Below are 14,084 nucleotides of genomic sequence, written 5' to 3' on the forward strand. Positions count from 1 at the left end.
CACTCCCACACCACACACCTACAACGTTAATCTGTCATGAATGATGCTCTCCAGCCAAGGACTGGACCTCTTTTGTTCACAGGCTTTTCACTCATGGGTTTCACTCCTCATTTTTCCTATTTGTTTTGCTCTTTGCTTTGAACCCCGAAAGATCTGTGGATGCGGAACACGGTCTTCTCTATCGTAATTCTTTTTTGTCGTTTTCTTTAGTTTTTCCTGTCTGAGTTCCGCATTCCACCCAAAGTACCTAGAACTTTTAAGTCCCAGGAACTTGTTTTCAAGGAACAATTTGAAAAACATGAGTTCAAAACAGGGAATCGAACCTGGGTCTACCAAGTAGAAGCGCAAAATGGTACTCACTACGCCACACCACATATTAGTCTGTGTGTTCATACCAATATACACTTCTCACAAAAAGTTAGGGATATTTGGCTTTAGGGTGAAATTTATGGAAAATGTAAAAAGTTCACGCTACAGTGATATAATATGATTATAGTATTTCCCCATCTCAAACAATTTATTGAAACAAAAGCCAACAACAGTGGTGGGTTTACCAGAACAAAAAATGTCAATGTCTCAATAACTTGTCATGTGCCCTTGAGCATCAATTTCAGCTTGACAACGACGTCTCATGCTGTTCACAAGTCGACTTTTTGTCTGCTGAGGCTTGGCACCCCACTCTTCTTGAGCACCCTACTCTTCAGGTCATTGAGGTTCTGGGGTACAGAGTTACAAGCTTCTACACGGCCACTCAGCTGATCCCATAGGTTTTCTATGGGATTCAGGTCTGGAGAAAGTGCAGGCCACTCCATTTGAGGTACCCCAGTCTCCAGCAGCCGTTCCCTAATGATGCCTCCTCCATGAGCTGGAGCATTGTCCTCCATGAAAGTGAAATGAGGCCTGTGTTGTTCATGCAGGGGCACAATGACTGGATGAATGATGTCATTCAGGTAGTATGGGCTTGTCACTGTACCATTCACAAAGGGTAGGGCGGTTCTGTATTGACAAGACACACCTGCCCACACTGTAACACCACCACCACCAAAGGCTCGTCTGGTGACAACAGTGGCTGATGCGTAGCGCTCTCCTTGACGTCTCCATCATTTCTGCTCAACGTGAATGGACTTTCATCAGAGAACAGCACTGAGGCCCCTGGTCCCTCGTCCAGCGTAAATGCTCCCTGGCCGTGCAAGACCATGATGGCCGTGCCTGGTGATGTGGTCAGGTACACTTGCAGGTCGTCTAGCACGCAGACCACGCTGATGTCAACGGTTTTGAATGGTCTGGCGTGACACTTGGTGCCTCTCACCTCCCTTCAATGTGGCTGGAGTTGAGTGGCATCATCATCCGGTTGCGCAGGGCACTGTTCACAATGAAGCGCTCATCAGTGTGGGATGTGGCCAAAGGACGTCCACTTCTATGCCTTTCTGTGACTCTTCCAGTATCTCTGTATCTCTGCTGCAACCTGCTGATGACACTCTGTGACACTCTAAGCTCAGTGGCCACTTCCTGTTTGAAGCCTCACAATGGCGAGGTACTGTTGATCAGTTGTTAGGCGTCGTCTAATGATGTCAAAATGTGAACAGCACGATGAAGAGGATTGTTTAAATACCAACTCTAATTGAACCAGGAAATGTATTGGTGGATTCATGGTATCAAACACCTGTTGTGAATTTTGCCGTTCACCTCCATGTTAGAGAACAGCAAGTTGTGCAAAAAGTACTGAAACATTGAACAGTTGGACATGTGCATTCAAAAGTTCAGAGAAGGTCAAATTAAGTTCACCTGTAAAGGTTATAGTGCATTTTAGCTTCATCCTGAAATTTCACCCGAAAGCCAAATATCCCTAACTTTTTGTGAGTAGTGCATAATCGGTTTTTAATATTATGTTTTTTATTAAAAACGGGTAATTTTCGATTTTTTGTACAAACAGAAAGAATGTTTTTATAAGGGTTTTAGAACAACATTTTTTTTTACTTACAGTCGGTTTGCGACTGCAGATGTCTGAAATAAAAAGCTGTGAGTACTCTACCTATCAAAAATGTTCAGCACTGCAAGCCCACCCCCAAAGTTCCTGTGCTTTTGAAATGTATTCCCCGAGCAGTGACTTTTTGGTTCCTGGGACTTTGTCCCCAGAACTGAATTTAGACCCTGGTCCCTGTGGTGGAAACACACTGAGTTCCTCCAAAGGTTCCTGGGGAATGTTCCTGAGGTGGAAACATGGCTTTACTGAATGAAACCAGTTCCAGTTAGATATTTTTGTATTTTACCGATTTCTCAAGTTAATAAGTTCGTAATTAGTGTTGAACGGCCAATGATGTTATTTACAAGTTTATTTTTAAACAACTTAGTTACAAACAGTTAGAACCTTAACCCTAACCCTAACCCTAATTCTAAAAAAATAAATAAATAAATAAAAAATGGTGTTCGCATATCTCCAAGGCGCCAACGCTGCACTCCAGTGGTTTCACTGCTGCAGTGCATTATGATTATCAGAACAGAGCCAAAGCGACACCGGAGGCTCCCACTCGGCGTACCCAAATAAACAACAGAGAACCCTTCCTCTTCTGACTATGAGCTGATGTCGGGCAGTGTCCTTAGATCACAACTTAGAAACTTTAAATAACAAATTAATTTATTCTACCTCAAATCACGAGTTCAAATCATGAGTTGACTTGTCATAGTATAGAATAGTACCAGTGAAGTTAGTACTGGTAGAGTTAGTACAAGTAGAGTAAGTACTGGTAGATGTAGCAGTAGTAGAGTAAGTACTAGTATAGCGCTAGTAGAGTTAGTACTTGTTGAGTTTATACTTGTATAGGGCTATTAGAGTTAGAACTAGTTGAGTCGGTACCAATATAGCACTAGTAGAGTTAGAACCAGTATAGTACTAGTAGAGTACGTACTAGTAGAGTTATTTCTAGTATAGCATGAGGAGAGTTAGTACTAGTCGAGTTAGAACCAGCATAGCACTTGTCGAGTTAATCCTAGTAGAGTTAGTGGTTGAAGAGTTAGTATCAGTATCATCGTACAGGGTTAACAGGGAAAGCCAAACACAGAAGTTACATAGTTCAAGAACAGGCGTTCGGGGGGTTGAAAGAGGTGTGGCATCAAAATGATTGTGAAGATGTTTTTGGCGGACAAAGGGGCGTGGTCAAGCCCCGGCTGCGGACGACAGCACGGTTCCCTTTTCCCGCGGCGACCAAGCTGCCTCGAATCGGCTCAATCGGCACCCGCATGGCGCTGATTGGTTCAAATCCAGGCAGGGAGTTTTCTTAACGTTTTGTCTTACAGAGGGGATCAGCGCACAGTGAGCAGCCCAGGAGCGAGGACTATTTTCAACCACTTTATAATAAATACTCAGATATTCTGTGTATATATATGTAAACGTGGCCTGCGTGCCAGACTAAAATGGACAATAAAACTCAAGCCATGTTGGCGCACCCCGGCCAGATAAAAATAAAATAAAAACGCATATGACGCGTAGCCGCTCCACCTCCCTGACAAGCCAGTGCTGCGCGCGGCACCACAGGCTTTGTTTCGCTCTCTGACTCACGTGTGCGAGCCATCTGCCAGGCCGAGCACATCTGGTACCTACATCTGGTACCTCCACCTGATACCCACATCTGGTACCTCCACCTGGTACCTACATCTGGGACCCACACCTGGTACCTACACCTGGTACCTACACCGGCAGCAGGGGACCAATCCCCGTGCCCTCTCTCCGGGGGAGCCTACGTCACTTCATCAATGTTGATATTTGATTACCGTTTTTTTGTCTAGTAAAATTAATTAGAATATGAAAAATAACAATGCAGGGCGCAGCACCACAGGTTTTGTTTCACCCTCTGACTCACTTGGCGGGCCGATCTGCCAGGCCGAGCACATCTGGTACCTACATCTGGTACCTACACCTGGTACCCACATCTGGTACCTACACCTGATAACTACATCTGGTACCCACATCTGGTACCTACATCTGGTTCCCAAATCTGGTACCTACATCTGGTTCCCAAATCTAGTACCTACACCGGCAGCAGGGGAACGATGCTGAAGCGACGAGGTTGGTGCAGGGGGCCCATTTAACCTCGGTGTACAATATATCGATGTTTGTTACATAGACTGTTATTGAAATGTGACAGATAAGGTTCAAGTTTGTCCAGTAAAATAAATTATTTGCCGACGAGTTTTACGACAGTGGTGTCAAAGTACAATTGCAGTCAGAAACTTTAGGGGCACCAAATCCATGCCATAGTGCTGCTTTAATTCCTTGAAGAAAGAGGTGGTGCCCCGCTGATAGTCATTTATTATGATACTTTCATAGTTTAATAAACCATTCAACGCTACATTTCAGTTCCATTGTTCATTTCTAAAGAAAGGAAAACACGCTACACTGATCTAATGTCTGATCACTTGATCTCCTTACCCGTCCTCAGGTACACCTGGTCAGCTGGCTCTCTGACAAGCAGTCTGCAGGAAGAGGCGGGGCTTGTGGCTCTGGGGGAGGAGTTTAATCCACAGGCTCTGGTGTCTGGGTAGAAGACGCAGCGAATGGCTGCTTCTGTCTGGCTGATGGAGAGGGCAGCGCAGGATGCCACCTGCTGGCAGGCTGACAGAATCACACAGGAAGTACCAGGAAACACAGGTTAGGAAGTAGCAGGAAACACAGGAAGCAGGAAGTACCAGGAAACACAGAAATGAGGAAGTACCAGGAAACATAGGAAGTTCAAGTTCAAGTTCAAGTTCAAGAGATTATTTGTCACATACATATACATACGTTCATACATATATGCAGTGAAATAGCAAGAAGAACCAGGAAACAAAGGAAGCAGGAAGTACCAGGAAACACAGTAAGCAAAAAGTACCAGGAAACACAGGAAGGAAACAGGAAAGAGGAAGTAGGAGGAAAGAGAACCGTCAGTATCACCACTTTTCCTAACTGCTAGCTTTAGCATCAGTTCAGCCTGGAATGTCAGCGGTTAAACCCTTCATTCTTATTGGGTGTTGATGCAGTGAGGGTGGATTGAAGGAGTCGTTACCATGGAGACACCAGTCTCTGGCCCCGCCCACATCAGCGGCATCCCGGCTCACATGGACGACGTCATAGGAGGAGAGCGAGGGATGGAGTTGGACGGAGGACGGGTCCAGTACATACCAGCGCTCCACAGAGCCTGGAACACAATATATCAATATTATATCTATATATATAATATAATGATATTATATATTACATATTATATATAATATGTATTATATATCATATGTGTGGTATATATGATATACAGTATATGATATATTATACATTAAATAATATCATATACAGTGGTACATCGACTAAGGACTGTAATTGGTTCTATAAGAACGGTCGTATGTTAAAACAGTCGTATGTCAAAGCAATTTTTCCCATATACACCAGGCTCATATTTTTCTATGATTTCCTTCTAAGTTTCAATGGGAGTCGTTGCCTTTTTCTTTTTCCATCGTCCTTCTGCTTAGGACTCATCATGAAGGTGAAAATAAACAAAAAGCACAGCACAAACACAGTAGATATGAAAAAAATATCGATACGCCACGAACTACGTGTACACATGATGTAGGTCGCCTGTTGACTGACTGCTGGCTGACTGCTGACTGACTGACTCCTGATTGACTGCTGACTGACTGGCTGCTGACTGGCTGCTCACTGACTGCTGACTGGCGGCTGGCTGACTGCTGGCTGACTGCTGGCTGACTGCTGACTGACTGACTCCTGGCTGACTGCTGACTTGCCGCCAAGGCACCAACTACAAATTTACACGCTCGTATCTAGGAGCAGTCGGTCGAAGTCGATACAAATTTTCGCAACTATTGCTACTTGTATCTTGGATTAGTCGTAAGTAAATGCAGTCGTAAGTCGAGGTACCACTATATATCATATAATATATAATATCATATCGGTGGTAAGCAGTGAGTAGTACTCACTGCTTACGAGATAGGTACTTACTGTTGGTGGCAGGAAGGCTGAAGGCGGGACAAAGAGATGGAGCGTCCGTCCACTGATTGACTGAGGACACAGGACACAACAGTCATGTTCTATTTCTGTAGTCTTTAGAATGTACTGTGTATTCTGTGTAGTACTGCGTAGTAGTGTGTACCGGGTTTAAGGTACCAGCCCAGGGGGTTTGGGGTGGTCTGGACCGGTCCTGGTCCACAGTCTTGCGTCATCCAGGCCCCGGTTGCTTCCTCGCTGCAGGTTTGAATCCCCAAACTGATGAGCAGCAAACACATGACCTCCGACCCCCCTGGAAACACACACACACAGAGTACTGCAATACTACGCATTGAGTACCTCAGTACCAGCATTGGCTAATGTTACTTTCAAAAGTAACATGCTACATTACAAGATTACCGGCACTAAAAAGTAACTGCTTACAATACAGTGTCACCTACTGGGAAAACTAACTGGTTCCAGCACGTTACCAAAATGAAAAGCCCTTTGCCAATCCTTGCATGTGTTGGTTATATTGTCCAGAGGGTTGGCACCCTTCTGTATGTCTGTACGTCGCTGCATAGCCTCGTCTACAGCCCATAATGTGTAACTTTGACTGCAGGCTAATAACGGAATGACGGATGCAACATCCCCCTCACAGCTCTTTACGAATCATGTTTCATACCAGTAAACATCAAGAGGGTACCGGGGCTCAATGCATTCAGCCCAACAACTTTATACAACATGTCTTTTTCTTTGCAATTCAATTGCAATGAAAAAAGTTGAATTATGTGCAGTCCATGAAAGTAAATAGGAAGGGAGGTACCCTGATGGGTGCAACCTTCTAATGTTCTCGCTCTTTCTTCCACAAATTCAAGATAATGCAAATACATCCACCAAATGAAGGCTGTTCTTTCTCCATCCTGCTCGCTGAGCCACACATGCATGTCGACGCTTTAGGCAAGTGGCAATAAAAAGCCAATAAATTGGGATGATCTAAAACTGAGCTTTCACCTCCAGCCAATCAGCTTTGTCACTAAGAAAGAATCCCTGGCCTTCTCCTCATGGGCAGGTTGCACTTGAGTTTTAAACAGAGTGGCAGCGGAGACAAAAGTGGGAGGGGAAGGAAGAAGGTGTGAATGCGTCGGGATTTCATTTTTTTTTCGTGGCAACAAAAGTATCTGGGAAATAAATTTTAACAGTAACAGATTATTATTTAATAAGGTAACTAAATAACTGAGTACTTGAAGTGCAAAACTAATGCGTTACGTTACTTGTTATAACAACAAAGTTATTTGAGTACTAGCCCAACACTGCTCAGTAAAAACCTGGTACTCCACTACTCCACAGGTAGTACTTTAACACTGTACTTATCTCTTTACCGTGAGGTATCTGTGGGTGCAAGTTGTAGTGTAGTAGTAGTGTATAGTAATAGTAATAGCAGTGTGGTAATTGTAGTAGTAGTTTATTAGCAGTGTATAGTAGTAGTAGTAGAAGTAGTAGTAGTGTAGTAGTAGTGTATAGTAATAGTAGTAGTAGTGTGGTAATAGTAGTAGTAGTAGTGTAATAGTAGTGTGTAGTAGCAGTAGTAGTACTGTATAGTAGTGTATAATAGTAGAAGTGTCATAGTAGAAGTTGAGTAGTAGTGTAGTAGTACCAGAGTAGTAGTAGTACTAGTTGTGTAGTAGTGGAGTAGTAGTAATATAGCAGTGTAGTAGTAGTGTAGTATTAGCAGTATAATAGTGTAGTAGAAGTGTAGAAGTAGTGTATAGTAGTATAAGTGTAGTAGTAGTGTACAGTAGTGTATCGTAGTAGTGTAGTAGTAGTGTAGTAATATTAGTAGTAGAAGTAGTGTCGTAGTAGTAGTAGTAGTATAGTAGTGTAGTAGTAGTGTAGAAGTAGTATATTGGTGTAGTGTAGCATAGTAATATTAGTAGCAGTGTAGTATTAGTAGTAGTAGTAGTGTTTAGTAGTGTAGTAGTAGTACAAGTAATGTAGTTGTAGAATAGTAGTGTAGTAGTAGCATAGTAATATATAGTAGTAGTAGCAGTGTAGTAGTGTAGTAGTAGTAGTATAATGGTGTTGTAGAAGTGTAGTAGTAGTAAATCACCTGGGGTCGTAGCGTCACGGACTAAACCGAAACCACGGCAACAAGGATCTGCATCACAACGACGCTCACACTGATAGAAGCTGCACACACACACACACACACACACACACACACACACACACACACACACACACACACACACACACACACACACACACACACACACACACACACACACACACACACACACACACACACACACACACACACACACACACAGAGTCAGATGAGTGGCATTACACTGATTTCAAACTTCATTATGAATAATAAATAATAATGAATAATAAATAATAATAATACATATAATAATACATATAATAATAGCTGCAGGCAGCAGTACACAGGGTTCATTTAGTCGTGTTTCAAACACTTCACTTCCTGCATACTGGTGTATTAGTAAATGTACTGTTCTGAAGCTCAAATACAACCAAAGGTACATATCATAAAGGAGGACTAACCTTTAACCAGTATAAAGTACAAAGTACTGTTTTGAAGCTCAAATAAAACCAAAGGTACATATAATTAAAGAGTACTTATGGCTAACCAGTATTTAGTACAATGTACAAGAGTGAAGGGGAAGGTGTCCAGGACGGAAGTGAGAGCAGCCATGTTGTAGGGTTTAGAGGCGGTGGCACCGACTAAAAGGCAGGTGGATGAAGTGGAGGTGGCAGAGTTGAGGATGTTGAGTTTTCATTGGGAGGGACAAGGATGGACAGGATTAAGAATGAGGACATTAGAGGGACAGCTCAGGTTGGACAGTGAGAGAGGCCAGATTGAGATGGTTTGGACACGTGTGGAGGAGAGATGAGAGTTACATTGGGAGGAGGAGGCTGAGGGTGGAGCTGCCAGGCAAGAGGAAAAGAGGAAGCCAAAGAGAAGCTTGATGGAGGTGCTGAGGGAGGACATGCAGGCGGGTGGTGTCAGGGAGGAGGATGCACAGAACACAAGGTGTTGGAGGCAGATGATCCGCTGTGGCCACCACTAACGGGAGCAGCCCAAAGAAAAAGAAGACTGTTATGAAGCTCAAATTAAACCAAAGGTACATATCATTAAGGAGGATAACCGTTTAACCAGTATTTAGTACAAAGTACTATTATGAAGCTCAAATTAAACCAAAGGTACATATTATTAAGGAGGATAACCGTTTAACCAGTATTTAGTACAAAGTACTATTATGAAGCTCAAATTAAACCAAAGGTACATATTATTAAGGAGGATAACCGTTTAACCAGTATTTAGTACAAAGTACTATTATGAAGCTCAAATTAAACCAAAGGTACATATTATTAAGGAGGACTACCGTTTAACCATTATTTAGTACAATGTACTGTTATGAAGCTCAAATAAAACCAAAGGTACATATCATTGAGGAGGACCACCGTTTAACCAGTATTTAGTACAACGTTCTGTTATGAAGCTCAAGTAAATCCAAAGGTACCTAAAATTAAAGAGTACTAACCTTTAATCAGTATTTAGTACAATGTACTGTTATGAAGCTCAAAATTTGACCAAAGGTACATATCATTAAGAACGACTACCATTCAACCAGTATTTAGTACACGTACTGTTATAAAGCTCAAGTAAATCCAAAGGTACATATAATGAAAGAGTACTAACGTTTAGCCAGTATTAAGTACAACGTACTGTTATGAAGCTCAGGTAAAACTCAAAGTTACGTATCTGTACACATTTGTACTTCTAAAGTGCAGTTAAACAATATATATTTAAATAAGCAAACAAACTCTAAATAATATCTAAAATGTAAGTACTGTACATTTCTTGGCCTGCTGCTAAGCTACAGAGCATTGCTTCTGGCCTGCGTCTTGCTGGTCTATAAACAATAAAATTAAATAAACAAGTTCAAGTTCAAGAGATTATTTGTCACATACATATACATACGTCTTGTATGTATTTGTACTAGTGCTGGGGTATTGCTGGTCCATAAATTATAAATAATATCTCATATTCATATTTCATATTTCCGATGCTTGAAAACAGCACTGTAGCATTTCCCACAGGCCTTGAATGCAGTGTTCCTTTCAGTGTGAAATTCTTACAAACCTCTAATGTTGATGCATATTCTGGGATAAGGAGGATCCTAAACTGTGCCATTTCATTCCATGGATGGATAGTTATGTGGCTTGATTATTTGGTAAGTAAACAATAATGATATTTAGCGGCTTATTCTCCCTTTTTTCACCATTTACACTTTTAATTGTATAAGACTTAGGTTGTTTATTAAGTATATATTGATGGAATCAGGTTCCCAAATCTGAGAATTCGCTGCTTTTCTGTTAAATAAACATAAATGATATATTTGGGGTTTTCTGTCGGTCAGACCAAACAGGCAGGTTGTAGAAGTCACCTTGGAAAGGTTTCTGAAATTTTACAGAACAAAAGATGATTTACTTACTTATCGAACATCACACAGACATCCACCAGGTAAGAAGGTACACACACACACACACACAATCACACACACACACACACACACTAGTTTGTAACCTCGAACCACTACAGAGCGATGGACTCTACACCGCGCACCACACATGATGCAAATGGACATTCAGAACTAGAACCTGTACATTTATAATACAATGGCTGATGACATCACAAAGCGTCCAATTCGTCTTACCTTTTCCAATGTTGGTGTGTCGAAGCGCATTATAGCGTGTGGAGTGTGAAGCACGAGGTTTTGGTCTAAATTTAATAATTTTTTTTCATTCATTTCTTCTCCGCATGTGGATCAATTTGGACGAAATTTGAACCACGACACATCTGTGACGTTCCGATTCTAATGACACATCAACCGTGTCCGTAACTTTAGCGATGGGCCTGTTTGATCGTCCTATAATGAGATAATAATTTTGATTTTGCATCTATGTAGCTTGAAAACTATGGGAGGAGCAGCATGACAAACTTTTGATGAAATAAAATATAATAATAATTTCATGTCATATAACAATAAGTAAAAAAAAAATGTTAAACAGCACCAAAGCTAAATATGTTCTCATAATACAAAGGTCCTAATAAGGCTGTGATTGTGTTTGTGTGCAGGTGTGTGGGTTACCCCTCAGTCAGCGCTCCGTCTCCCATGGCAATGCGGTTGCGTACTGAGTAGGAAACCATCTTCTGGAATGGAACTCTGTTGTAGAAACTCTGCACAGGGCCAGAGACATGCACTGCACACACACACACACACACACACACACGATTACGCACATTTTGGTATTTTTTAGTATTTATAGAGCTTATTGTGCGTAATCACCGGTTGTCATGACATTTCACTGCATATATGTATGAACGTATGTATATGTATGTGACAAATAATCTCTTGAACTTGAACACACACACACACACACACACACACACACACACACACACACACACACTTGAACTTGAACACACACACACACAGGTAAGTACACACAAGTATTGCAGTACAGTGGTACCACAACTTAGGACTGCATCTACTTACGACTAATCCAAGATACGAGTAGCGATACTCGCGAAAACTTGTATCGACTTGCAAAAGACTGCTCCAAGATACAAGCGTGGAAATTTGTAGTTGCCGCATCGGCGGCCATGTTCATTCTCAGTCAGCGGGCGACAAACAGCGTGTGTGCACGTAGTTCGTGGCGTATCAATATTTTTTTCATATTTACTGTGTTTGTGCTGTGCTTTTTGTTTATTTTCACCTTCATGATGAGTCCTAAGAAGAAGGACGATGGAAAAAGAAAAAGGCAACGACTCCCATTGAAACTTAGAAGGAAATCATAGAAAAATATGAGCCTGGTGTATATGGGAAAAATTGTTTGACATACGACTGTTTTAACATACGACCGTTCTTATAGAACCAATTACAGTCGTAAGTCGACGCACCACTGTACCTCTCTTCTGGTAGGTGCTGTTGCTGCTCCTGGCCAGCAGGGGGCGGCAGGGCCGACGCTCCTCCTTGTCGTAGGCGCCGCACACCGTGGTGTCAGGGAACAGAAAGCACGAGAAGAAGGAGGCGTCATCGTCCTCCCTGATGTCCACCAGGTAGCAGTGCTGCTCCTCCTCACAGCCTGCCGGTTAACCCGGGACAAGGAGGTGAGACTGGGAGAAGGAGGTGAGACTGGGAGAACGAGGTGAGACTGGGAGAACGAGGTTAGACAGAATAAGTAGGTGAGATTTGGAGGAGGTGAATCTGGGATAAGGTGAGACTGGGAGAAGGAGGTGATACTGGGAGAAGGTGGTGAGACTGGGATAAGGAGAGGGGACTGGGAGAAGGAGTTGAGACTGGGATAAGGAGGTGCGACTGGGAGAAAGAGGTGGACAGAAAAGGAGGTCAGACTGGGATAAGGAGGTTAGACAAGATAAGGAGGTGAGGCTGGGATAAGGAGGTTATACAAGATAAGGAGGTGAGACTGGAATAAGGAGGTTAGACAAGATAAGGATGTGAGACTGGGATAAGGAGGTTAGACAAGATAAGGAGGTGAGGCTGGGATAAGGAGGTGAGACTGGGAGAAGAAGGTAAAACTGAGAGAAGGTGGTGAGACAGGGAGGAGGTGGTTAACCGGGACAAACAGCTTAACCCTGGTTAGGGTGTGGACCTACGGGCCAGGCACCAGAGCAGTGCATTGTGGGAGTCATAGTCCTGCTTGTTGAGCCAGAACGTCAGGACTGGAACAGTTTGGTTTGGATCCACCAGGATTCTGCTGCTGGACAGGGAATCGAACCTGCCACGTACCGACGCTGCACACACACAGACGAACATCGAGTAGTTACTTACAGTGTATTCATGGGTACTTGTACAGTACATTTACATTACATTACATTTAGTCATTTAGCAGACGCTTTTATCCAAAGCGACTTACAAGGGAGAATAACATTCACGCTACATTGCGACAGAGCTTAGTGTAACAACAACATTAGTGTAACAACAGTACTTGTGAGGTTTTCATTTGACTTGTACAGTACTTGTAGGGTATTCATGGATACTTGTACAGCATGTGTAGGGTATTCATGGATACTTGTACAGCACTTGTAGGGTATTCGTGGGTACCTGTACAGCACTTGTAGAGTATTCATGGATACTTGTACAGCACTTGTAGGGTATTCATGGGTACTTGTACAGCAAAGGTATAGTGGTGCCTGGAGAAGTGGGTATACTCTTAATTTTTGCCAAAAAAGCCTTCCGTCCAACAAAGTATAAACCCCCTGTGTTATAAACAGTGTTATATTGAACTCTTGCATATTGAGTTCAGCCAACAGTTGGCCACTAGTATTTAAAAAATGTCACTTAACTTGGTGCTTGACTTCAGGGAGGAAGGATCATTACAGATTATTATTATGGAATAATTATAAAGTTATGAAATTAACATTAGCCACAGAAGAGCAATCAATCAATACTGACCCACAGACTATAGGGTAAGACAACTACATAATTAGCCAGTGTTTATGTGAAGATCGTCTCTTCAGTGGGTCTTAAAGTGAACATTCATGCGCACAGGAATGTATTTTATTAGGTGTGCTGCCGAATATACTGTACATGCATGCGCAGGGTAGCGTAAATCAATACGCTTACATATGAACTCCTGAAGCCAGAAAGCTGTCCATCCCAAATTACAAACATCATCCATTCCCTGTCAGCAACAAAAAGCACAAATGTGCTGTGAGCTCTCAGTCTGGGTAGGCAGCAAAAAAACAATAATACAAAATGAAATATGAATGAGATATAATAGATATACACTATATACTTTATAATATATTTATTTTATTTAGTTGTGCACCATCGTTGTCCAACCGCTCACAATTCATAATTAATTCATCCAGTTCTAGATCTCTGAATTTTGGGACCCATGAAGACCTCTTGTCTGGTGTCGGCACCAATAATTACCACCACAATGCAGTATGTACATCCCCCACAGCAGCCAATCCTTCGTGGTGTCCTCTCCATAGAAAAACTTCTGCCCCTTTGTTTGGTGTGTGTGTGTGTGTGAGTGTGTGTCTTGGTTTCTGCTG

General features: G+C 42.3%; 1 protein-coding gene across 1 annotated transcript in view; it reads right to left on the bottom strand.

Moving 5' to 3' along the window:
* Positions 1 to 14,084, bottom strand: part of tg (thyroglobulin) — a gene marked incomplete at its 5' end in the record, with an annotated part of 69,497 nt that overhangs the window by 14,946 nt on the left and 40,467 nt on the right. Inside the window, 8 exons of the mRNA XM_080005725.1 lie at positions 4,427 to 4,609; positions 5,040 to 5,171; positions 5,984 to 6,043; positions 6,135 to 6,281; positions 8,079 to 8,158; positions 11,149 to 11,260; positions 11,969 to 12,145; positions 12,678 to 12,815. Coding sequence (XP_079861851.1) covers positions 4,427 to 4,609; positions 5,040 to 5,171; positions 5,984 to 6,043; positions 6,135 to 6,281; positions 8,079 to 8,158; positions 11,149 to 11,260; positions 11,969 to 12,145; positions 12,678 to 12,815 — 1,029 coding nt within the window. The remainder of the gene's footprint in view (positions 1 to 4,426; positions 4,610 to 5,039; positions 5,172 to 5,983; positions 6,044 to 6,134; positions 6,282 to 8,078; positions 8,159 to 11,148; positions 11,261 to 11,968; positions 12,146 to 12,677; positions 12,816 to 14,084) is intronic.

Source organism: Zeus faber (genome assembly GCF_960531495.2).
Source record: "Zeus faber genome assembly, chromosome: 8".
Taxonomy (NCBI): Eukaryota; Metazoa; Chordata; class Actinopteri; order Zeiformes; family Zeidae; genus Zeus; species Zeus faber.